Raw genomic sequence first — 25,666 nt, forward strand, 5'->3', positions numbered from 1 at the left:
AGGAGGAAGACAATGTGGAGTATCATCCAGAAGACACATATCTGATGAGTCTGATGAGGAGGTCACCGGTGGTGAAGCTACTCCCGCTGAAAGATTTAAGTCCAAAAATGATGAGATCTGTTGGAGCTCGTTACCTCATGATTTACATGGCAGGGCAGCTGCTGCAAATGTTATCAAAATGACCCCTGGAATCTCAAGGTTTGCTGTGACGAGAGTCACTGACATCAAGACATGTTTTGAGCTATTTATGCCATTGTCACTAAAAAGAGTCATCATTGCTATGACAAACCTTGAAGGAAAACAAGTCCATGGCGACATGTGGAAAGGCATGGATGAGGAATACCTGGATGCTTATATTGGTGTTCTTCTTTTTTGCTGGAGTGTACAGATCCTGCAATAAGGCCACTGATAGGGACGCATCAACAGGCAGAAATATTTTCCAGGCAATAATGTCACTTCAGACCTTTCATATGATATCAAGAGTCCTCAGATTTGACAACCAGAATAAGATCTGACAAGCTTGCCCCCATCAGGGATGTCTGGGACACATGGGTGCAGCTTCTTCCACTGATGTTCAACCCAGGGCCAGAGGTGTTGTGTTTTACAACATCCTCGATGTATCTGCATATAAGGCATTTGTGTTGTGGACCCACATCCACCAAGTAATGGAAAAATAATAGTAAATATATATGGGTCGATATTGACCCGTAACACCATAGATGTTACTATAGTTAAAATTATTAAAATGAAAAAATAAAGAAAACAAATTTATTGAAGAGATGTGTTCTAATACCCCTCAGTAATAGTCAGGTAACACAACAACCTTTTATTTATTTATACAATTCTCTTGAGGTTACGATTATGATTTTTTATGGTGTTTTTCATCTTTTACATACACCCCAAATGTACGAATCATACACATTTTAAAGCAAATCAAAAGAAACAATTAAATGAAAGTGCAATTAAAATAAAAATAAATAAATAAATAAAATGTAACAAATCCCTTTTTTTATTTTTGCCTGAATGAGAACAACTGCACTTAATAATTCATGCAGATAAAAAAAAGAACCTCAGCCATAAAAATAGGACATTTTCATAGGCCTGTACTGCAACAATAAATGTTTATGTATCAGTAATAAAAATGATTTGAATGTTTACTTGTGAAAATATCTCTTCTACTTTCTCAGCCTGTCCAGTTGTGGCAGAAGGTTTCTCCAACACTGGTACAGTAAATGTTTTTTTCATTTCTTCTAATTATTCAAAGTGCTTTTACACTGAATGTCACAACTACACATTCACACACTTATGGCAGAGGTTGTTATTATTCAATGTAACCATAAGAATCCCAGCAGGAGTAGAGACAACTAACTTTACCAATCGATCCACCAAGTCTGGTTCTGCAAAAGAGGTCTTTCTTTACTCTGTGAGTGTCGACACAGACCTCTTTGTCCAAACTCGACATAGCTAAATTGTCTACTTGATGCAGTGTGCCTAGTAATGAGAGCAGATGGCTTTTCCAATAAAGAATGTGCAATAACTTTCAATAGCAGAGCCTGGAGTCAGTGGTGTCAGTAACAGACAGTCTGCTAGTAAGTCTTTCTCATGTTGAATGCACATCATTGCATTGTGTTTCTATCTCTCATGCTATTCATGTGACTCTATTAAATTCTGTTGTCCTTTAGAGAGGACAACTGGAGCTTTAAAATGTCATCACATGTGAGGGGGTGAGTCCTTGCTCAGTGATTTTGAATAATTTTCAAAGTGGCTGCTATTCGGATTTGTAAATTTTATGAAAAGATAAAAGATAAGCACGTTTTTTGTAATAAAAACCTTTTTAAATTTTATATTTTTACTTTTTTAATGTAAGTAAGCATCCTAGGAACATATGAGAAAGTTTTCAGAACAGAGTTTGTTTATTTTAATACAAAAAACACACAATTTCTAAACGTCCATTGTGGTGGACGTCAGGACATTGTACTTGTGTTTGTGTCTTGTCTGGTTAGTGGATTGCTCTAGGAAAGAGGCAGAAGGGATTCTTTAAAGGATCATTGGGGAAGACTCAATCCAAAGAAAGACAATGAGACAAAGAGGGAAATTCAGATAAAGACCCAGAACAGGTGATCCAATAGAAGTGTACGTCACCCTACGCTGGCAAAGACCAACACATAGTGCGTGTAGTCTATGCAGATATGCATATTATTCTACAAAAATGTGTTTTAGCTTAAAGATCCCAATATTTTCTTTTTAAACTAAATGAAACAATTAATGTGGACAACTTGTTTAAAGACCCATGTTGCTACAAGTGTGTTTTCCTGTATATTTTTCAAAACATGTAAAGCCAGTCCTCTGAAAGTATCCCATTGCTAAATCCTCAGAAAAATGCATTGATTCAATACAATTTTTTTGTTGGTATTTACTAATCAGAGCAGACTGGACTTGCAAGGGGGTGTTACAGAGACGTACGCTTTAGAATTTGACTAGCTGGCGTCAAACAACTTAAAGAGGTTCCTCTACATCTCCAAAAACTCGGGGTGCTTCCTGAAAGACCATCTTTAGTCAAATGGTTAATTTAAAAAAATCATAGGAGTGGTCAATAAGTGTACAAGTACAAACAAAAGAGTGTAGTGGATGTTACAGGCTGCTTTCCGAGTTCATTATTGGCCATTAAATGTTTGACTTTTAAAACCAATGAAATCTAGTGACCATATTCCTTTTTTTTTTTTTTTTTTTTTTTCTTTTTTTCTTTAAGACTCAGACGCCAACCCCTTTCTTGTTTTTTAAAAGTGGTTGTTTGGCAAATATCTTCATAGTCTTATTTTTTTTTCCAATATTCATGTGTTAAAGTTAAAAGAACAAACTTTTATTTCAAACGACTGATAAAAACTAAAGTTAGCAGGTTAACCACACAACATTTACAATACCCACCACCTAAATAATCAAAACAATATATATATGACCATATTCCAATGTCCAAAGAATAGAAGTAGATAATGCAATGTTCATAAAGAGGAAAAAAACGGAAAATCCACGTTAACAGTTATTTTGTATTTAGTATTGTAATGTAGTGAGTATTTAAAATTAATTTTACTTGTTAAAACTTGGCTTTAAAATGGGTTCCATTTTAGAACCTCAATGTCCCGTGGTCCACTACAGTGGACGTGTTGAAAATTGTCAAAAAAATTAAGTTTTTATATATATATTTTTTTGCAAGTTGTTTTTAGCTGCCCAAACACTAAATATATGTTTAAAAAATCCACATCTAAAAACAGTTTTTTTCCTGGGTCTCAGGAGGATAAATAATAAAAGCAATGATCAATCTGGTTTTTCCATATGAAATATTTGTCATTTGTTTTTTTCATCAGTTGCTGTTATGCACCTCCATAAATGAATTCTTCCTATTTTCAGTGGGGGGCGCTCACGCTCTAAAGACTGAGTGAACTAAATGCAGGAGAGAAGAACATGTGGTTTGTCTTCTTCAACGTCCGCTGACAATAAATATATAGTTGGGCAGCTTGCTGTGAAAGACACTCGACTGTTAATCATCGTCTTGTAACAATGTCTGGAAGAGGAAAGGGAGGTAAAGGACTCGGGAAAGGAGGCGCCAAGCGTCACCGTAAAGTTCTCCGTGATAACATCCAGGGCATCACCAAGCCCGCTATCCGCCGTCTGGCTCGCCGTGGTGGCGTGAAGCGTATCTCCGGTCTGATCTATGAGGAGACCCGCGGTGTGTTGAAGGTCTTCCTGGAGAATGTGATCCGTGATGCTGTCACTTACACCGAGCACGCCAAGAGAAAGACCGTGACCGCCATGGATGTGGTTTACGCTCTGAAGAGACAGGGACGCACCCTGTACGGATTCGGAGGTTAAACGTCCAACTTTGACAACTGAAAACCAAAGGCCCTTTTAAGGGCCACCACAACATCAAATAAGAGCAGCTTTTCATGCTAACACTTAACACACTGTAATATATTTGTATGATGGTTTTGTAGACTTAGATCTGTGCTGCAAAACTTTACTTACGGTACTTCTGTCTCACAGATGCTGGATATATGAAACAATTGGCATCAACATTATTTTGAGTAAAAATGTTTTGTGGGGAACAATGGCTATAAAGCAGGGTGCCTGCTAACCTGACCCAAATAAACCTGCTCATGTTTAAAGGTGTGCAATCTTTAAGTTAAACATTTTTAACTAAATATGCAAACTTTATTATACACAATCAATAATGGATCCCTGAAACACTGGTTGTTCATAAAAAGCTACCTGGAGAGTTACGGTTTCACTGTTTCTAACCAACACTGTCACTTCCGGTGTATCATTTCATCTTCAGATTTCCAGGGTCCAGATTTTGCTTTGACGACAGTTTGTATCGTTTAGATGGAGTTATGAACACACACCATGGAAACTGTAAACCTATATCGATCCTTGTGAGTTGAGTATGGACTCAATCAATCCATTCCTATAAGGGAGTACTGAACCACAACCAGCAGAGCATTGAGTACTACTGAATACACTCATATTGTAGTGAGAAGATATTTAAGTTAGAAATAATTATGTGTGATGTGTTTTACACAGGCATAGAAAAGTGTTGTGTGTACAAGCGATAAATGCAGACCAACATTTTATACAGTCAGCTGAAGATAAATCTGTATGATGAGATCAAATTGCTTGACAGAGAGCTGGGTCTAAATATGTAGGCCTAAAGCAAAGAGTTATTAATCCCTCAAGCTATAACACGAATAGTAACTAAATGGAAAATCAGTCTTTTTTCCAACTCCACTTACAGCTTGATCAATAATTTAAAAATAAAACTCACGCATTGTTTCTGTTCACTCTGTTTCTGTTGCTTCCCCAATTATTATAATGTATAGGTGTAACACCGTTTTGGGTTCTTACTATCATTTTTTGTTAAAATCAGAGCAAGACACAATAGCTTGATATGAACATAAACTTTACATATGGGTAATTTTAAACACAGCACACAAAGGTGACTACACCACTCCTGATTTGACAAAAGGAAAATAAATATATATATATATATAAATGGGGGCAGAGTGTGTCTAGTTTAGATCTAGCTTAGTGAAAGAAACCTGCCCTGGAGCAGGTTTAAGTTTAATGATCTGTTGCTATAGTGATTTAGCTTCGAGGCACCAAACAATCCTGATTGGTTATCCTGAAATGATCCTGCTAAAATGAGTTAGTCACAAATGACAAATGGAGACCAAACCCCTGAAAACCCCTTAATAGATATGATTTGTTGTTGCTTGTTACAACAACACATGATTGTGTTTTTCTGTGTACAAAAATGTAACATTGTCTTGTATGATTTTTAGTTGAGTTTAGCAATGCAAATAGGCCCAAAAAAAACAGTCTGGCTGTTTTACAACAGCAACAATAGATAAGGCTCAAGAGGTGAAGAAATGAAATCCACTCAAATGTGAATAATTTACTTGGAATGTATGCATTGGTCAACTTAATATTCAACACCTCTTTGGAAGACTTCTTTATTTTAGAAATTGCAAGTCAGCCTCCAAGAAGACGGGTTACCATGGAAACAATAGATGTCGGCAGTACGACCACCACCACGAACACGTGAGCTCTTCAACCAATCCCAGGCGGGAGACGACACAGTCTGCTTTGCATATACACTGTATAAGAAGAGGAGCTCTTTCAGAGTGCGTCACAACTCCGCATCATCATGCCTGAACCAGCGAAATCCGCTCCCAAGAAGGGCTCCAAGAAAGCCGTCACCAAGACCGCCGGCAAAGGCGGCAAGAAGAGGAGAAAGACCAGGAAGGAGAGCTATGCCATCTACGTGTACAAGGTCCTGAAGCAGGTCCATCCCGACACCGGTATCTCCTCTAAGGCCATGGGCATCATGAACTCGTTCGTGAGCGACATCTTTGAGCGTATCGCCGGGGAGGCTTCCCGTCTGGCTCACTACAACAAGCGCTCCACCATCACCTCCAGGGAGATCCAGACCGCTGTCCGTCTGCTGCTGCCCGGAGAGCTGGCTAAGCACGCCGTGTCCGAGGGCACCAAGGCCGTCACCAAGTACACCAGCTCCAAGTAAACCTGCTGATTCATCAGCCACAACAAAACGGTCCTTTTAAGGGCCACCCAAAACATCTGAAAAGAGCCTGACATCCTTACGTACATGTAACCTAATCTTACGGATTTATACTGCTACTTCTATGAAACCATTTTGTAACTCAGAATTTCTGTGGTAACATATTTTATTATAATGGACAATCATTAGTTTGTAACACAGGCAGCATCAAGTTTTATGGTGGCTTTAGTAACAAACGTTGAGACATTAACACCAAACTATATTGTGTGTGGGACAAATAACTATACTACTGAATTCTATTTCTGAAGTCTTGTTTAATCTATATAAATGTTGCTTGATCAGAATAAGAATCACCAATGTGTGTAAAACCTATAGCAATAAGTATGAACACTAGCCATCACATGTTAACTCGTGTAACGCGTATAAAGTGCAGATCCTTTAGGTAATTAGAAATTTACGATACAAAAGCAGTTACATGCGTATCAGAATCAAAACTGAAGTTGTGGATAGTCAAATCAGAATAAAAATATGTATAGCTGTCTCAGTTCTATATGAATTAATGAGGACAGAAATGAAAGAGGTTTAGAAATGGTTAAATCAACATCAACACACAATGTGAGTTCCAGCAGCAACATGTTGATGGTTTGCTTTGATAAATTACTTAACCACAAATTGCTCCTGCTTGTTAGTCTGCGGTTTGTGAATGAGTACTAATGGGATGATTGAGTTTTTAGTAGTTTATTTGTAAGGAAACTAAACGGGTATAAAAAGTGTGTATATATATATATATAAAATATTACTAGCTCTATTGTTTTTTTATGCATATTGACGCTTTAGTTATTGCTTTGATCAGGGTTTAAGTTAAAAAAAAAATGTTTTAACTGTAAAGAAATTTGGCATGCCCAACCCACATGGTGTGCATTATATAGTGATGTAGCCCACTACATCCAAAGTGCTTTCCCGGCTCAAGCGGCTGCCACATAGGCACCTGCACACAGCGATAAATCAGAAAGACTATTAGAGATCTTTCAGCTCACAGAACCAATTGCCTAAACTTCAATGACAGAAACAAAAAAAATGTCAGGTTGGTCAGAACGGATCAACTGTCAACAAGCACCATTGTTTTCTCCTACTAATTAGATAGATAGATACTTTATTGATCCCGAGGGAAATTCAAGGCATCCAGTAGCCGTATACAGACAGGCAGGACACAAGACATTAGTTACAATACACACCCGCTGTCTCCCCTCCCCTCTGTATACAATAATCCCCCAAACAGGATTTAGCAGCCCCTATGTGACTAAGAGTAAACATAATTACAAGTTAAACCTGTGCAGTTAGCATTAGCATTAGACTTAAAACTTATATAGTATGTACATAACCTGTGAAGGAGAGAAAAACATGTGCTGATTAAAAGAGACTTGTAAACAGTTAAAGAGCCTTAGAAACAAAGTGCTGACCTTCTAGAAACTCATAATTTACGTTGGTCTCAAAAGGGCCCTTAAGAATATGGTCAAACCTTCTAGGTTTCAATAATTTCAAGAAGGGTTTTACAAAGCTTATTTAAGAAATAATTGTCCACATTTTATTTAAACCTCACAAAAAAAGACTTTGAACCTCAAAAAGTAATCTGAAAACCTGAAAAGTAAACAGCTGCAAATATGGCTATAGTGAGTTTACTTTTTCCTTTTAGCCACAAAGCCAAATGTCTCAAGCATGGCTACACCTGACCCTCGTTTCTTTTGGCTTGACTTTCTATTGGAAGTGGAGGCAGTGGCAGGCCAAGGGGCTCTGGAGTAGTGATGGGAATTCCGGCTTTTTTTAGAGAGCTGGCTCTTTCAGCTCCCAAGTGGCTTTCAGATTTTTTGGTGCTTAAATTAATTTATTACCAACAAAAATATAAAACAAGGAGCAATATGAATTGCTAATGTAGAAATATGCATTATATCAAATGTTTATGAAATAAACACTTTTATTTATACACTCTGCAGAGTTGCAGCTTGAAGAGGAAAAAGAAGAGAGAGAACGAGGAAAAAAGCCAAATAAACAAGCAGCCCTGGCCAGGATTTTTGAAATATCGAGGTCAACATTCGAAAAACATTTTAGGCAAAACTGTTTAGTGTGTCTTTGTATGAGTGTGTTGCTGCAATCATAAAATATATAAAACTATAACTGAAGTATTTGTGTGTGTGTGGTGTTGCTGCCTCACAATAAACTACTAAGGTGATCTCTAACTGTATATTAAGTGTTTGGTATAGGATATGGTGACTGAGTTATAATATGAGTAATATTATAATATGAGTATAATATGAGTAATATTCTAAAATGCTTTTCCTTGAACTTCAAATATTCTGATTCATGTCCTTTCATTTTTCAGCCCAGGCTACATTTACATCTTTATTGTCTCTCTGTTGCATCTATAGGCTCATTCACTGTTTCTCATTCTCTTAGCTTATTACAGCTTTGGTCACCAAACACTTAAACACATAGACACTAAATGGTGACAATGTCTCAAAATGAAGGAACACTACTCCAAATCATCTAAAAAAAAAATCAAGTTCAAAATAAAAAGTTCTCCTCTCCTCTTTGCCTGATCATCCTCTGCCTTTCTTGCTGCAACAAATGATGAACTTGATTGACGCTGCCTCTTAAAAACGACGTTACATCGTTGCTCCGATTCATTTAAATGCCGTTCTAAAAAATTGACCTGCAGTCACGTCGCGAGACTCGCGACCGTGTTTACTTTCGGTTTTAATGAAACGAAATTTACAAAAAATACGAGGAGGACATAACAGATATGTCAACCTCTGTCTCCGTCTCCTGTTCGTCTGCTGTGTGTATAACCCCCCTCCCCTCCCCCTGCTCAGTGAGGACGCAACCGCACATCTTCATCAATGATATCTGGCTTTATCAGAAAAAAGACAAGAAAAACACTAATCGGCTCCCAATGACGAGCCGGCTCCTGTCGTTCACTTCAAAGAGCCGACGTTACGTTCGCAACCGACACATCGCTAATGTTTACGACACGCCGCTCATAAGGAATGATTTTCGGCAGCCTATCAAACCAGTCTATGCCAATTTTTGTTCAGTCTCAATTTTAATGCGACGGAATTCCGTAATGTAGACTTTAATCCCCGTTTGATGCAGTTTTTTGCAGGATAGAACAGTATTGTTCTTCTCTTCTGAGGTGAATAAGGGATTCTTGTTTCACACACATTATATATATATATATATACATGTTCTGTGACTTCAGTCATTAACCGTTTTAATAATTCTTAAAGTGTGATGGTAAGGATGTCAGGCTCTTTTCAGATGTTTTGGGTGGCCCTTAAAAGGACCTTTTTGTTGTGGCTGATGAATCAGCAGGTTTACTTGGAGCTGGTGTACTTGGTGACGGCCTTGGTGCCCTCGGACACGGCGTGCTTAGCCAGCTCTCCGGGCAGCAGCAGACGGACAGCGGTCTGGATCTCCCTGGAGGTGATGGTGGAGCGCTTGTTGTAGTGAGCCAGACGGGAAGCCTCCCCGGCGATACGCTCAAAGATGTCGCTCACGAACGAGTTCATGATGCCCATGGCCTTAGAGGAGATCCCGGTGTCGGGATGGACCTGCTTCAAGACCTTGTACACGTAGATGGCATAGCTCTCCTTCCTGGTCTTTCTCCTCTTCTTGCCCCCTTTTCCGGGAGTCTTGGTGACGGCTTTCTTGGAGCCCTTCTTCGGGGCGGACTTAGCTGGATCATGCATACTGTCTATGAAAGTTTCCTTCCTAGACGGATAGAGAATGGCCAATCTGCCTCTGGTTATATACGGTCTGTATGCAAATTAATGTGCTGTTGCTCGCACGGGATTGGCTGAAATTTGGAGCGCTTAAGGCTGATTCCTATTCAGGGGGGTCTGAGGGATTTCTTGTTCCTATGAAAAGATTACACGTTGGCCCTCTTTACTTTAAATGTTTTTTTTTTCTTTTATAATACTCTGAAGACTTTCAAGAGATGTTTTTAACGTTTAATCCTCGGTACAATAAACAATAGAAAACTTTTTAGTTTTGACAAAACCACTCCCCTGAACTACAGCTCTCACAGGAAGTCTGTTAACAGAGACTAACCACGCATTGTCACAGAAGTGATCAGAAAGTTATTTATCCAGTATAGTTTACTTTTTTTCATATTCAACAGTATTGACATATTTATATTCAATTAGTCCTCAATTTACACGATCATTTAACATTGTATATATTTCTTTTGTTGTTGAATTATTCCAGTATTTAAAGTGTAGTATTAACAATGTATATTCTGTTTTACAATCACCAAATATCAACTTATAATGATGAGCATTTCTTTTAGCTCTGGCTTTCAACTTGTCTTATCGTGTTTTGTCTCCACACGTCCACGCAGCCAATGTCAAAAACATTGAACTGTAAATGTTATGAAGAGCAGGACAGTGGGAGATGTTGGAGACCACTATTCATTTAAACATTTAGGTTTATACGCACAATTAAAAAAAAAAAAATGTATAGAACAGAAAAGATTACAAGTAAAGTGCAGGATGAGGCAGAAAACACAAAGAGCTTATTAGAAGCCTCTGATTTATTTCTTAAAATATGATCAAATTATAAAAAAATAATTAAGAATTAGTAGACTTATGTCCCAGCAGGACCTAGAAAAACTTGTCGATGCTTTTATCTACAGTCGTCATGATTACCTTTACCTGCTCTTGTAAAGTGTCTCAAGATAACGCCTGTTATACATTGACGCTATACAAATAAAGATTGATTAATTGATTGATTGATTACGTCTTATAGGTGTGCCTAAAACATCAGTCAGAGACCTGCAGCTGATTCAGAACGATGCTGCTGCTGGAGTCCTCACCAACGGATCACATCACTTCAGTTCTGAGGTCTTTACACAGCTTCCCAGTCTGTCCCAGAATAGCTTTAAATACTGTTGCTGGTTTATAAAGCTGTGAATTGTTTAAGGTCAAAAGTGAGACTTATTAAATACGAACTGGAGCACTCAGGTTGTCTGGTACAAGTCTGCCGACAGTCCTCAGAGACAGAACCAAACTTTTTATGTTCTGTATATTTGGAACCAAACTGCAAAAACACACTGAAACGCACAACTTTTCAGACTCAATATAAAACTGCCCTTTGTTAAACAATGTAAGTAAAATTAAAACTTGTGCTTTCGTTCATATTTGTGGTTTGAGAATTTTGAAGTTTTCACTTATATTTCTGTTTTCCTCATGCATCCTTATTTTCTGAGGTAATAAGATGCATTAATGACTTGTATAATGGTGCTGCTAACTTTAATCATTGAAGAGAGGGAAAACCTTTTAATTATATTGATTATTTAAACTATGAATGTTGGTGAGGTTTTTTCCAAGTGTCATTAATCTAATGAAAAAGGTTAATATTCATCATGACAGTCATATTAGGAGTTCACGTCTGTTTACATAGTGTGTGGCTCTTAAAAGAGCCTTTGTGTTTGTTAGAGCTGGTCGTTGGCATCTACTTCTTGGGGGCCTTCTCGGTCTTCTTGGGCAGCAGGACAGCCTGGATGTTGGGCAGCACGCCTCCCTGAGCGATGGTCACTCCTCCCAGCAGCTTGTTGAGCTCCTCATCGTTACGGACAGCCAGCTGCAGGTGACGGGGGATGATACGGGTCTTCTTGTTGTCACGAGCAGCGTTTCCAGCCAGCTCCAGGATCTCAGCGGTCAGATACTCCAGCACGGCCGCCAGATAGACGGGAGCACCGGCTCCAACACGCTGGGCATAGTTTCCTTTACGGAGCAGCCTGTGAACACGGCCGACCGGGAACTGGAGTCCAGCCCTGGAGGAGCGGGTCTTTGCCTTTGCTCTGGCTTTTCCTCCGGTTTTACCTCTTCCACTCATTTTCAGTCAATCTTTTCTGAACTAGTCTCAGAGAAATGATGCTCGATACCGGCCACAACCGGCTTTATATATCCACGGAGCGCGCGGGTCGTCCGGCCGGACCAATCAGAAAAGAGGCGACCTGCTTCAACGTTTAACGGACAGTTTGAACTTCTTTTCTCCAATCAGCAGCGGAGATTGAGGCAGGGGCTCGCGCCCCCCCGCGGAGCTGTGCGCGTGGAGCAGCCCGTCACCAATCAGAGGCCAGAGCTCTGAAGCGACGTCACAGTTTCACTTCCGCTCCTCCGCTTTAAGAGCAGCTCGCATCTGCCGGGTTTATCACACTTTTTCTTACACTTAGAAGAAGGAGAAGAGAAAATGGCAAGAACCAAGCAGACCGCTCGTAAGTCCACCGGAGGCAAAGCCCCCAGGAAGCAGCTGGCCACCAAGGCTGCCCGTAAGAGCGCCCCGGCCACCGGCGGCGTCAAGAAGCCTCATCGTTACAGGCCTGGTACCGTGGCTCTCAGAGAGATCCGTCGTTACCAGAAGTCCACCGAGCTGCTCATCCGCAAGCTGCCCTTCCAGCGTCTGGTCCGTGAGATCGCTCAGGACTTCAAGACCGATCTGCGCTTCCAGAGCTCCGCCGTCATGGCTCTGCAGGAGTCCAGCGAGGCTTACCTGGTCGGTCTCTTCGAGGACACCAACCTGTGCGCCATCCACGCCAAGAGGGTCACCATCATGCCCAAAGACATCCAGCTGGCCAGAAGGATCCGAGGAGAGAGAGCTTAGACTATCTCACAACAAACAACCACAACGGCTCTTTTAAGAGCCACCTACCTCTCACTAAAGACAAATATCCTACATGCATTTCTTTATTGTCATAATCATTTTTTTATATTAATTAAACTTCACTTTAAGTTTTTTCTTTCTCTGTTCCAAGTTTATGGTTTATTTTACAGTCTATGGTTCCAATGTATTTCATGATACACATCCTGCACAGTGAATCAAATATTTCTACACTCGCGCATCTCCCCACTAATATTTATACTGTCTTGTGCATAATCACAAATATTGTCTCAAGATACGTCACAAAAAGCAGGTAATATACCTCACACTACAATTTATTCAAAGACCCAATGTTAATTAATCATTAGCACTAAACATGCTGACATTGAATATTAAACACGATAATCACTACACAATCAGATAAATGTAAAAAAATTAAAATGTTAAACACTGAATTGAAGTCAAGGTCCCTCAGAGACAAAGACATCAAGCTAGTTTAGAGGATCTGAGAAGAGAGAGCTTAAACTGTCTGCTTTAAAAATAACCACAACAGGGACAAATACTGTATGTACAGGTCACTGGTGTCATTGGCTGTTTGTTGTTTTCCCCCCTTAGATATTGATGATTTTACAATGCGTCATCTTAGAGTCTTCTTAATGGTACTTTACATTTCTTAGATGAATGATTGTACAAGCATGTGTCTAATTTAGACCGCCAGTCATCCAAACATGAAGCAGCACACAGCTAGCAAAAAGGAGCCTGGTGTTTAATTGTTATCATGAATACAAGTTTTACAGCGCATCATTTATTATGATTTCATTTTACCACAAGATGGCGGCACAGCCTGTATCAGGAATCAGGTTTATAGGTTATATAGGTTTTGTATGTTTAAATAAATTCAATTAATTATTTAAATAAAAAATATTAAAACAATATATAGTCAAAGTCCTATAGGCAACCATAAATTGGGTAAGTTACTGATTTTAATTTGAAAAATTATACAGTGTATATTGAACAATGAACATGTTTTAATACCAGAGAATTACCAATGTATTTGATTAACTCAGACATCGTCACTCTCTTTTCTCTTTGGAATAGATGTTATTAACTTTGTCATCTTTATTAGCTGTGGAACTACTTGAGAAATGTCACTGTGACTAAACCTTTTTTTTTTTTTTACTTTGGTTGTGCAGTGTGGGTGGAGGGTATACTTTCCTTCTTTACCAATCATAATCCTGATTTAGAAATTACTCAGAGAAAGATTAATTCACGTCTTTATTTCTTCAGTTGTTGAACACATTTTTTTTTATTCACATGCTTCAAAACACACAAGATGACAGGAACCATTCAAGCTTGAATCAAAGTCATTCAACAGGTTTTTCATACAAGCATTAAATAGCAAAGCTCAACGTGTCTGAAGAAAGGCTGAAAGGTCCTCATAGGACAGTGAGAACATTTTTAACAGTATAGCAGACAATAAAGCACCAGGGTTCAAAGATAGTAATAATTCTGTCAGACTTTCTAATGGAGGGCAATGAGAAAATTTATACCATGAAAAAGCGTACGATATATATTATGTTGCTACAGTTTGAAAATACTCATTATTTAATCATTCAAGCTGATTACTGTGTGCAACAGGTTTGTTGTCAGCCACGTGAAAGTGGGAGCGCTCACTTAAACAAGCTTTTGAGTGCCTTTCCAAATTCTCTCACACCATTAACAATACTTTGGCCAGCTTTTACCAGAAAATGTAACGGATTTGAATCTTCTGCTTCATCTCTGGCTGCAGATTCATGCTGATTCTGCAGCTTGTTCACCTGCTCTTTCAGATCACTGTCAAACTGTTCCTTTAGTTTACTCAGCTCTCTTTCTTTTTCTTCTCTCTCTCTCTTTCTCTCTGTTTCTCTCTCCTCCCTCTCCCTCTTTCTCTCCTCGGTCATCTCCTGCTTCTCCCTCATCCTCTCCTGTTTCTCTCTCTCTCTCTCGGCCTGGAGTTCTTCACTGATCTTCTTCATCTGTTTTTCATACTTTTTCTGTACTTCCCTCTCGAGTTCTTCTCTTTCTTTACGTATTTGCTCTTCTTTCTCTTTCAGGATGCGTTGTTTCTCCTCCTCGATTGCTCTCTCAGCCTCTTGGAACATCTCGTTGGTGTAGTGGCTTCCTCCGTTCTTCTGGACAATACTTCTGATCTTCTGGAGCAGCTCAGTGACCTGAGAGTGATCTTTGTTCTTGTTATTGAAGACATGGTTCTGGCCGTTACATCTGCCCACGAGCTCCTGCAGGTCTTGGTTTTCATCTATGAAGTCCTCAATGGTTTGGTCTTCAAGGAGATCCCCCCCAGTAAAGAGAACCATGCTGTATCTGTCTGCTGCCTGGCCAAAGATGTCTTTAATCCTTTGCACCGTCTGCTTCTCCTCTTCAGTGTATCTACCCAGTCGGATGACCACCAGGAACACATGGGGTCCAGGAGCAGCATAAGAGATGCACTGGGTTAAATCTGCAGCTGTCTTGTCCATGCCAAACCTGGTGTCAAAGAGGCCCGGGGTGTCGATCACAGCAACCTTCTGACCATCCACTGTGCCTTTGCCCTTAGAACAGTCCACAGTCATAGACTTTGAACTGAACTTTGATTCAAAGCATTGTCGGCCTAGAATGGTGTTTCCAGTGGCACTCTTTCCAATGCCGGTTTTCCCCACCATCACGATCCTCAGCTCCTCATTATTTGTTCTGTTGTATCCTGTGTGAAAGAGGGAGGATGAACTTTATTGTACATCAGCTGAGTTCATACATTTTGCTTAATGACATTTAGTTATACAAACGTTAGAGAAAGCAGCATCTGCACAGACGCTTGTGTTAAAAGAAGAAACATGTTGTTGGGTTCTTATCCCATAATCACATGTAAACTAATATAAGTGTTCGGCAGTCAACTGAACTTTAACAAATGCCAATTTGATATCCAAAAGTTTTGTTGTTTTTTTCAGCTGAGGCAAAATAAACACAATCACAGAGGAATATTTATGTAAAAAAAAAAACAAGAGGGGTTTAATCTCAATGGGACCAACCTGGTTAAATAAATGTAAAAAAAAAAAAAAAACAAGTGAGGACAAAAATGAAACTGTGCTGTATGACAACAAAGGGTTAATTTATGGAACGACTGCAGTGACAAAATGAAAACATGTAACACACATTAGGTAAGTTGAAACACATTTTCAAGACTTATCTAACAGATATAAAACTAAAGACCTTCCTCTCTGTTATGTTACAAAAGAGAGGTACTTTTATTTGTTCAAAGATCCAACATTAATCCATCATGAGCACTAAGCAACATTTAGTGAAGTAACAGTGGCAAGAAAAAACTTTATTTAAGAAGCAGAAACCTCAAACTGAACCAGACTTATGTCACATTTTTAACAGTCACCAAATAGTTAAAAAACTGTTTTTGTAGCTGAATAATCTTAAATGTACTCCAACATTTCAAAAGGTATAAAATAAACTTGAATTCATGGACTTACTTGTAGACATTTTCGGGGTGTAGTCGACGTCAGTAATGTTCAAGCTGAAAAGAGAAGAAGGTGCAGCTGAAGTGAAGACACTGAGTTCCAGTCTGTGCTGCAGCTTCTTATATACAGTCTATGGCACCAACCCACAAACAGCTCGTCACAATGAAAGTGAAACTGTGAATATTGTGTCACAATGAAAGTAAAACTATGAAGGTGGTATTTTCCTGTTGTTTGGAGATGTAGTTTGAAGAAACGGAGTGGTTATGTTGGTCAATAATCAACCCAGTCTCACAATTTGCCTACAAATAACACGACAATGGCCCAATCTCAGTTCCCTTATTTGCACCGAGTGTCCTCCGAGTTGTCTCCTCCACTTGCGTCTTAGTCCCGCCCACCAGAGATGCACGGAGGAAACGAAGCCGAGGAGAGAGGACCGAGGAAATCAGCTTTAAGACACATGAGACGTCGTTTCCTCGACAGCGTCACATGACGCGACATCAGCTGATCATGTTCAGCTGTCAATCAGCCGAATAGCTGTTTATGTCCACACAAACACACACTGTATTATTTCTAATCAAACACACACACACACTGTATTATTTCTAATCAAACACACACACTGTATTATTTCTCATCAAACACACACACACACACTGTATTATTTCTCATCAAACACACACACTGTATTATTTCTCATCAAACACACACACTGTATTATTTCTCATCAAACACACACACACACACTGTATTATTTCTCATCAAACACACACACTGTATTATTTCTCATCAAACACACACACTGTATTATTTCTCATCAAACACACACACACACACACTGTATTATTTCTCATCAAACACACACACACACACTGTATTATTTCTCATCAAACACACACACACACACTATTATTTCTCATCAAACACACACACACACACTGTATTATTTCTAATCAAACACACACACTGTATTATTTCTCATCAAACACAGTTACAGTGTTTAGTGTTTTTACCTGATAAAAAAAACACCTGAAGAACAACCTGCAGTCTGTTTCAAACCAAAAGGACAGATTTCATTTTGAATTGTCTATAATTATTGATTATCATTAAACAGTTTGGACTGAACCTAGCCTGTATTTAGACAACGAACTCTGTATTTTATAAACGGATATTTATGTGTCAGGATACTGAAAATGATTGATTAGAATCTAAATGATGAAACTTTATGAAGATAAATAAGTGAGAATATAAAACGGACTCCTCTTCATCAGACTCTTTTTAATCCCAGCTCATCACAGATCGACTCTTTACAAACTCACTGATGTTCATCATCTGTTTAAATGTCCCACGCTCCGTTTAGCCTCTTTTTAATGTCCGTCTTTTCTCCCGTATTAAACTCTGCTCATGTTGAGAAGTTTCACTGAAGTCTGATCCTCTGCAGCGTCCAATCAGTGAGTGATGTACGAGAAGGGGGCGTGTCTGTCAGTGAAAGGACTTCCGTGAAGTCGGCTCTCGTGTCTCCTCGGTCATCGCTCCTCGGATCAGCCTCCTCTCTCCTCGATCCTCTCTCCTCCGTTCGCTATAAGAGCTTTGGGACGATCCTCAACATGGCGGCTTTGGAACTACTTCCGGTTCGGCCGAGGACCGAGGAGACTGCAAATAAGCAACTTGGGACGTACCCAATGTGATGTCGTGCAATGCATACGCCAAATTGCAATTTGACGTACATATGATGCGCCTAGCAACACGTACTGACTGGTTAATGTTAGCCTAGCAACACATAGCGACTGGTTTAGGTTAGCCTAGCAACAAATAGCGACTGGTTTAGGTTAGCCTAGCAACACATAGCGACTGGTTAAGGTTAGGAAAAGGGATTGGGAGAGGTTAGAATAGTTGTCTATGCGTAACCCTTTGACTCCTCCTGACGAACGTTAGGGATTGGCGTATCATATGCGCGCAAAAATGCAATTTGGAGTAGGCCTATGCATTGCACGACATTACAAAGTTGTGCTATTAAAACTGTGAGATCAGGCTGCAATAACGAACGAACCCCCTCACCCTGTTGCACCCTAAACATGGATGTTCTGGCCTTGTTGACTTCAACAAACCTAAGAGCGCTGCCACCTTCAACAGAGACAGACTCCCATTATGCAAGCTATAGTGTTGACTTCACGATTCACTTTTATCATGATTTTTTACAGATTCCCAAATTTTACGAAGGCAAGCTATTAAATCCAATTCATGTATGATCCAATATATGAACTCCAATGTATGTATGAGTCACAGGACCAGCCAAACTATGAAAAAAGTGTGACTTATAGAATGGAAAATAGGGTAATATTTTTATATCTCGAGATTATATTGAACGTGTACATCATCAAGATCAAATCAAAAACATATATTGGTTAGCATATATTAAAGGGCAGAATTCCTTTTAAAACTTTTTGCTATTGAAAATGCTTTGTCAGACCTAATCTAAACTGTGACTTATCAACAGCATCATCATTAATTAACATCCCAGTTCAAACCCTCTGAACTGTACTTTCCCCTGCAGAGTCTCTTTCATTTTCTGTCTCAAATGGGTTATTGATCCCTTCATCTATACATAGCTCCCACCTGTTTATATTAACTGACTCATTTCTGGGAAGTCCTGTGGATAACGTATCCCTTACCCTCCACTCCCTCGGCATTTACAGGAAATACAGCAGTTCCCTCAAGTGCCACATGCAGTAACTCTATGGAGTGGATCAGCCTATTAAAGGTGAATGGAAAAGCAGATTCTAATGTTTCTGCTGTAAAACTTTATTGTATTCAACACCATAAATGCATCTTGGTTAGCAGTGACTTCATGTAGTCATTACATAATAATAATAATAATAAAAATATTGATATTAATAATAATAATAATAAGAAGAAGAAGAAGAAGAAGAAGAAGAAGTCAGTGTTTCTAAACATTTAAAAACATCATGTACATGTTGTTGAGTTAGGACTGATTTTGTTATCGGTAACCAACTGAAAACCATGACCGTCTCATGTGGTCATCAGAAACTATTATAATCAATGGCTGAAGCCACCATGATGCTCCCCATTGGGATATTAAATGGTGTATTTAAATCCTCAAGTTTAGGATTTGGCCTCTGACATTTTTGAAAAAATCAGTCTAAGCAAAGTTATAATAATAGATCAGATGCACTATAAAACATGTGATGTATATAGATGTTATTGATTTTACAGTGATTGCTAAATGCATTGCATTGTGAGAGGCATCGTGGCAACAGGTCACATCCATCCTCAGTTGAGGCTCGTCGATCCAATGCAACAAACGAGATTCTCTGGCTTGACGGCAAAACAGTAACAATCTTTGCACTTTCTTGCTCCATTGTTTTTTCCCCTGGTAGACAACTATACTCAACAAAAATATAAACGCAACACTTTTGTTTTTGCTCCCATTTGTCATGAGATGGACTCAAAGATCTAAAATTCATTCCAGATACACAATATTACCATTTCTCTCAAACATTGTTCATAAATCTGTCTAAATGTGTGATAGTGAGCACTTTTGCTTTGCTGAGACAATCCATCCCACCTCACAGGTGTGCCACATCAAGATGCTCATCAGACACCATGATTAGTGCATAGGTGTACCTTAGACTGTCCACAATAAAAGGCCACCCTGAAATGTGCAGTTTTTGCTTTATTGAGGGTCTGGGGACTCAGAACCAGTCAGTATCTGGTGTGACCACCATTTGCCTCATGCAGTGCAACACATCTTCTTCGCATAGAGTTTATCAGATTGTCAATTGTGGCCTGTGGAATGTTGGTCCACTCCTCTTCAATGGCTGTGCGAAGTTGCTGGATATTAGTGGGAACTGGTACGCGCTGTCGTATACGCCGGTCAAGCACATCCCAAACATGCTCAATGGGTGACATGTCCGGTGAGTATGCTGGCCATGCAAGAACTGGGACATTTTCAGCTTCCAAGAATTGTGTACAGATCCTTGCAACATGGGGCCGTGCATTATCTTGCTGAAACATGAGGTGATGTTCATGGATGTATGGCACAACAATGGGCCTCAGGATCTCATCACGGTATCTCTGTGCATTCAAAATGCCATCAATAAAATGCACCTGTGTTCTTCGTCCATAACAGATGCCTGCCCATACCATAACCCCACCACCACCATGGGCCACTCGATCCACAACATTGACATCAGCAAAGCGCTCACCCACACGACGCCACACACGCTGTCTGCCATCTGCCCTGAACAATGTAAACCGAGATTCATCCGTGAAGAGAACACCTCTCCAACGTGCCAGACGCCATCGAATGTGAGCATTTGCCCACTCAAGTCTGTTACGGCGACGATCTGGAGTCAGGTTAAGACCCCGATGAGGACGACGAGCATGCAGTTGAGCTTCCCTGAGACGGTTTCTGACAGTTTGTGCAGAAATTCTTTGGTTATGCAAACCAATTGTTTCAGCAGCTGTCTGAGTAGCTGGTCTCAGACGATCTTGGAGGTGAACCTGCTGGATGTGGAGGTCCTGGGCTGGTGTGGTTACACGTGGTCTGCGGTTGTGAGGCCGGTTGGATGTACTGCCATATTCTCTGAAACGCCTTTGGAGACGGCTTATGGTGGAGAAATGAACATTCAATGCCCGAGCAACAGATCTGGTTGACATTCCTGCAGTCAGCATGCCAATTGCACGCTCCCTCAATGCTTGCGCCATCTGTGGCATTTTGCTGTGAGACAAAACTGCACATTTCAGAGTGGCCTTTTATTGTGGGCAGTATAAGGTACACCTGTGCACTAATCATGGTGTCTGATGAGCATCTTGATGTGGCACACCTGTGAGGTGGGATGGATTGTCTCAGCAAAGCAAAAGTGCTCACTATCACACATTTAGACAGATTTATGAACAATGTTTGAGAGAAATGGTAATATTGTGTATCTGGAATGAATTTTAGATCTTTGAGTCCATCTCATGACAAATGGGAGCAAAAACAAAAGTGTTGCGTTTATATTTTTGTTGAGTGTACATGAAATATGTGCAGGCTGAGCATTTATTTGGACTTGAGTTGAAACTGGAAGGTCGCTGGTTCAAGTCATGGTGTCAAATATGGAAGTTGGCACCACTCTCTGATGTCTATTCATTAACGTCCAGAAGTGTGTGTGCATGTGTGTTTTGTTTATGCACTCATGTAAAAAGGGCCAATATGTGTGTTTAGCATGACCTGTTATGTAAGCTGCATTCCTCAAGGTGATTTTAGTTTTAGTGTTGGTCATTAGATGTTGTTCCCTGAAGAGTTTTAACATTATGTCCCAAGCTTTGAAAACAAACTGAGCAAAACAACATGTAGCCTCTTGTTTTCAGTTTAGTTGTTGCTGAAGTAGGTGCAAAAAGGGATGTTTACTCATATTTAAGTGGGTAAGATCTGTCCCTTATTCACCACTTGTCACTTAAATCTTAATTTGTGTTGAATCAGATTTCTCTTCACTGTTGTTTAACATAGCAGCAGCACCCCATCTTGGGTTCAAAAAATCACCATGCATTTATTACTGGGTATGAGTGTTTTTTTTCTTTTCCAGGACTGTTGTTGGGTCCAGCCAGGATGGCAAAGTTCAGGCTGTGTACGTTTGGAGAACTAGGACAAAAGACTCTTTATCCCAGCATGCCTTGCAGGTACTCCCAGAATGCTTTGCCACACCTAACACATAGGTGTGAAGTTTGGGAGGTATAAAATCGGCCATGCCCCATTGTTCAGTCTCTTTCATACGTCGTCTGGCGACGTTCGAGGATACCAACTTTGCTTCCTGTTTCAACACGCTTCTCTTTGTTTAAAAGTTTTGGCGCACAGCTGATCCAAAGGCCTTGAAGCATACCGACGCCCTGAATTCTGAGCTTAGATCATCCATTTGAAGCGTCTTAATTCTCCCGTAGTAAAACGGTTTTGAGAGAGATTGTAAGGATTACGTCTCGTTCCGTCCTTTAAAGAAAGGACATCCACGGAGATCACCTCGCTCGATGGACGACACCACGGCTCTGCTCACCCTCTGGGACGCGCCGCCATCACCATACAACTGCAGGAAGACGCTAAAGACGCCCACAGCGAAGGACCCTCTTTGTTGCTTTTGACCACTGAGTCTTAGGTTTTATGAGAGTAAAATCTCTTTTGTTTTCTTTATTTGTGCTGCTGCGTCCCGTGTGTTTCTCTGTGAACTCTCGCGTCATAACCGGGTAATAGACTCATTATCAGAAAGACTAGTGTGAACGCCGTCTGATACAAATCCGGCCACTGGCTTCTGGTAGTGCAGTAAACTATGCTCTGAGTTGTGCGTGAGCTCCAGGCTGAGATTGAGCTTTCGAGGTGCGCTGTTTTCTCTCTCTCTCTCTCTCTCCCTTTACACACACACGCACCTTTCGGTAGACGCACACACATAGAGATCTGTGGCTTTCCAGACGCTGCAGAAACGTAGACCAAGTAGAGACAGAGTTTGACTCCGTCTCTAGACATTCTGTGTCCGCCATCACGTGACCACGCGTGGTCGTGCCGCCATTTTGATCTCTTTCTCTCTCCCTCTCTCTCTCTCACTCACTCTCACAGAAACACACACACACACACGCACACACACACACACATGTGCCACGCTTGTTTGTTTTTGTTTGTTACCTGTAGTTTGGTTTATAATAGTTGTTGTTTGATTGAGTTTCATTGATTAACTTGGTGTTTCTTTGGTAAATAAATTCTGTTATAATTTAAAGAGCAGTTGTTTGTGATTACTGTGGATTTGCTTTGTGACTTAGGCTGGGTGAAAGGGCTTTGTGTTCGGATTTCACACCTTCAATTAAATACAGATTATTAATTATTAATGATATTGGTATTTAATTAAATAATTTGAGACTGATATTTGTAATATTTTGGTTGTTCCCTGTTTACAGGGTGGTTCCCCAAGGTTTATTAAACTCAGTTTAATAATAATTATTGATTAATAATTAAATAAACTTAATTATTACATTTATTTTGACAATCAAATTTTACGTCATAAAACCCAACCTAACCGTTGGTCAGGTATTCGCTCCTGAAAACCCCAACACTGTATTTATATATATTACTTTACAATTAGAAGGAACAAATCCAATCTTGTTATTGGTCCAATACTGACTCGTGTAAAAATACACCGATACATGGGGCTCAGCATTTCATTTAATTTCTATGTTATTCTGTGTTCAAGGTAACCTCATGTTCATACTGTATCCTGTCTGGTGTGCGCTGGTAGGCTTGTGCATTTTCATTGCAACAACTAAAAAGCTGAGATCTAGAGACACAGCAGTTTGTCAACAAATCAATACTTTTTTTAGACTTCTGAACATGTGCAAAAAAAATGAGGAGTGGAGATACAAGCTGGATACTTACCACAGATATGTGGAGCTCTGATTTTAAGACAATGCTATGGCAACATGAAAGAGCCATGAGGCTGCTCTATGCAGCTCAACAAGGGTTTGCTGAATAAGTGGAGGGTGAGTGATGCCATTAAAGTGGTAGACACGTTGTGGGACATTTTCTCTCTCTGTTCATATTCATGCCTACAAACAGTAATATTCAGGTGCAGAGGCAAATACTTCTTTAATGCCTGCCAGCTGAAGTGGACTTTAGTATCTTGTTGACAGCGGTCACCATATTGAAAATGTTGTCTCAAACTACCTTTTGGGCAACCAAACACCAGGTATTTATCTAATGGAGGTTAAAGCCCGAAATGAAACAACTACGTAAATGTATCAATGACCCAAAATGTTATTAAAAAAAAATAGTGGTAAATAATGTAACAAAACGCTGAGCCCGAAACGTAACAAATTGTTATATTTTCAAGTTATTATGTTATGGACTCAGCATTTTGTCACATTATCAACTAGTTGTTACATTTTGGGTCTTTGTTACATTTTTTTAATAACTATAAATATTTTGGGTTTTGTTATATTTTTTTAATAACTATAAATATTTTGGGTCTTTGTTATATTTCGAGCTCCAACAAGGCAGTTCTTTGGCCTCCTGACAAATGAGCTACGTGAAACAAGGAGAGATAAAGAGAGTGTTAATACAGGAAAAAACTTCAACAAGAAAACAGGAAATAAATGATTTGACACAGGATATTGACAGCCAGTATTTTATTATTAACAACTGAATATCAATTTTCTATTTAAAAAGAAAAATTACACGATCAAATATAATTTCTTAAAAGAAACTAAATTGGAAAATCTTCATCAGCAGATCAGACCTTGAAAAAAAGCTAAAATAAGCATCATCAGAGGATACTGCAATGGATGCATCTCCAATATATCATCCTGTTTCTCCTACTGAAATAATTACACAAAAAACCTAATCACAGAATTACACACTCATCATTTTGTTGTTGCTGTGATTGCCGTCTCAATCTCTCTCTTGCCTCTTCCAGTGCTTGTTCTTGTTGTTGTCTCATATTTTCTATCTCTCTCTCTCGTTCCTCTTCCTCTCTCCTCCTCTCAGCTTCCCTTTCTGCCATTTCCATCATCCTCTCCCTCTCCCTCATCTGCCTCTCCAACTCTCTTTCCATTTCTCTCTCTTGCCGTTCCCTCTCTCTCTCAGCCCTGAGTTGCTCGTTTATTTTCCTCATCTCATTCTCGTATTTATCCTGAAGTTCCCTCTCCAGTTTTTCTTTCTCTCTTCTTTTTTGCTCTTCTTTCTCTTTCAGGATGCGTTGTTTCTCCTCCTCGATTGCTCTCTCAGCCTCTTGGAACATCTCGTTGGTGTAGTGGCTTCCTCCGTTCTTCTGGACAATACTTCTGATCTTCTGGAGCAGCTCAGTGACCTGAGAGTGATCTTTCTTCTTATTATTGAAGACATGGTACTGGCCGTTACATCTGCTCACGAGCTCCTGCAGGTCTTGACTTTCATCTAAGAAGTCCTCAATGGTTTGGTCTTCAAGGAGATCCCCCCCAGTGAAAAGAACCATGCTGTATCTGTCTGCTGCCTGGCCAAAGATGTCTTGAGTCTTTTGCACCGTCTGCTTCTCCTCTTCAGTGTATCTGCCCAGTCGGATGACCACCAGGAACACATGGGGTCCAGGAGCAGCATAAGAGATGCACTGGGTTAAATCTGCAGCTGTCTTGTCCTTGCCAAACCTGGTGTCAAAGAGGCCCGGGGTGTCGATCACAGCAACCTTCTGACCATCCACTGTGCCTTTGCCCTTAGAACAGTCCACAGTCATAGACTTTGAACTGAACTTTGATTTAAAGACATTTTGTCCCAGAATGGTGTTTCCAGTGGCACTCTTCCCATTTCCTGTCTTCCCCAGCATCACGATCCTCAGAGTCATTTCTTTTTGTTCTGCAAAGAAGAATAAATAAAATCTGATTTGAATTGATGTTGAGACTCTCTGAAACTTTGTATTAGCGACATTTCAAGTCCAAG

At 39.8% G+C, this 25,666-nt stretch overlaps 6 protein-coding genes across 6 annotated transcripts; 3 read left to right on the forward strand and 3 right to left on the reverse strand.

The window, feature by feature from the left end:
• Positions 1-3,529: 3,529 nt before the first annotated feature.
• LOC306819788 (histone H4) lies at positions 3,530-3,905 on the forward strand. Its single transcript, XM_079337340.1, has one exon. The coding sequence runs from the start codon at positions 3,556-3,558 to the stop codon at positions 3,865-3,867; it is 312 nt and encodes a 103-aa protein (XP_079193466.1). The 5' UTR covers positions 3,530-3,555; the 3' UTR covers positions 3,868-3,905.
• A 1,762-nt stretch (positions 3,906-5,667) lies between these two features.
• Positions 5,668-6,122, forward strand: LOC306817190 (histone H2B 1/2). Its single transcript, XM_079333870.1, has one exon. The coding sequence runs from the start codon at positions 5,699-5,701 to the stop codon at positions 6,071-6,073; it is 375 nt and encodes a 124-aa protein (XP_079189996.1). The 5' UTR covers positions 5,668-5,698; the 3' UTR covers positions 6,074-6,122.
• Positions 6,123-9,376: 3,254 nt separating this feature from the next.
• LOC306820178 (histone H2B 1/2-like) lies at positions 9,377-9,835 on the reverse strand. Its single transcript, XM_079337943.1, has one exon. It carries the CDS (start codon positions 9,811-9,813, stop codon positions 9,439-9,441), a length of 375 nt encoding a protein of 124 aa, XP_079194069.1. The 5' UTR covers positions 9,814-9,835; the 3' UTR covers positions 9,377-9,438.
• Positions 9,836-11,522: 1,687 nt separating this feature from the next.
• LOC306820673 (histone H2A-like) lies at positions 11,523-12,000 on the reverse strand. Its single transcript, XM_079338597.1, has one exon. It carries the CDS (start codon positions 11,957-11,959, stop codon positions 11,576-11,578), a length of 384 nt encoding a protein of 127 aa, XP_079194723.1. The 5' UTR covers positions 11,960-12,000; the 3' UTR covers positions 11,523-11,575.
• Positions 12,001-12,269: 269 nt separating this feature from the next.
• Positions 12,270-12,778, forward strand: LOC306820669 (histone H3.2-like). Its single transcript, XM_079338592.1, has one exon. It carries the CDS (start codon positions 12,317-12,319, stop codon positions 12,725-12,727), a length of 411 nt encoding a protein of 136 aa, XP_079194718.1. The 5' UTR covers positions 12,270-12,316; the 3' UTR covers positions 12,728-12,778.
• Positions 12,779-13,990: 1,212 nt separating this feature from the next.
• On the reverse strand, positions 13,991-25,586 carry LOC306820354 (GTPase IMAP family member 8-like). The gene is made up of 3 exons (XM_079338173.1): positions 24,612-25,586; positions 16,237-16,354; positions 13,991-15,461 (listed from the first exon to the last, which is right to left on the reverse strand). Exons 1-3 carry the CDS (start codon positions 25,569-25,571, stop codon positions 14,395-14,397), a joined length of 2,145 nt encoding a protein of 714 aa, XP_079194299.1. The 5' UTR covers positions 25,572-25,586; the 3' UTR covers positions 13,991-14,394.
• Between the last annotated feature and the right edge of the window lie 80 nt (positions 25,587-25,666).

The sequence above is a fragment of the Symphodus melops genome (genome assembly GCF_947650265.1).
Source record: "Symphodus melops genome assembly, chromosome: 2".
Classification (NCBI taxonomy): domain Eukaryota; kingdom Metazoa; phylum Chordata; class Actinopteri; order Labriformes; family Labridae; genus Symphodus; species Symphodus melops.

Coding starts and splice junctions, on each gene's coding strand:
- LOC306817190 (XM_079333870.1), top strand. CDS start 5,699: ATGCCTGAACCAGCGAAATCCGCTCCCAAGAAGGGCTCCAAGAAAGCC.
- LOC306820673 (XM_079338597.1), bottom strand. CDS start 11,959: ATGAGTGGAAGAGGTAAAACCGGAGGAAAAGCCAGAGCAAAGGCAAAG.
- LOC306819788 (XM_079337340.1), top strand. CDS start 3,556: ATGTCTGGAAGAGGAAAGGGAGGTAAAGGACTCGGGAAAGGAGGCGCC.
- LOC306820354 (XM_079338173.1), bottom strand. CDS start 25,571: ATGACTCTGAGGATCGTGATGCTGGGGAAGACAGGAAATGGGAAGAGT. Junction 16,355..24,611: donor AACAACAAAATGATGAGTGT/GTAATTCTGTGA, acceptor TTGGTGCCATAG/ACTGTATATAAGAAGCTGCA. Junction 15,462..16,236: donor CACCCCGAAAATGTCTACAA/GTAAGTCCATGA, acceptor TCTTTCACACAG/GATACAACAGAACAAATAAT.
- LOC306820178 (XM_079337943.1), bottom strand. CDS start 9,813: ATGCATGATCCAGCTAAGTCCGCCCCGAAGAAGGGCTCCAAGAAAGCC.
- LOC306820669 (XM_079338592.1), top strand. CDS start 12,317: ATGGCAAGAACCAAGCAGACCGCTCGTAAGTCCACCGGAGGCAAAGCC.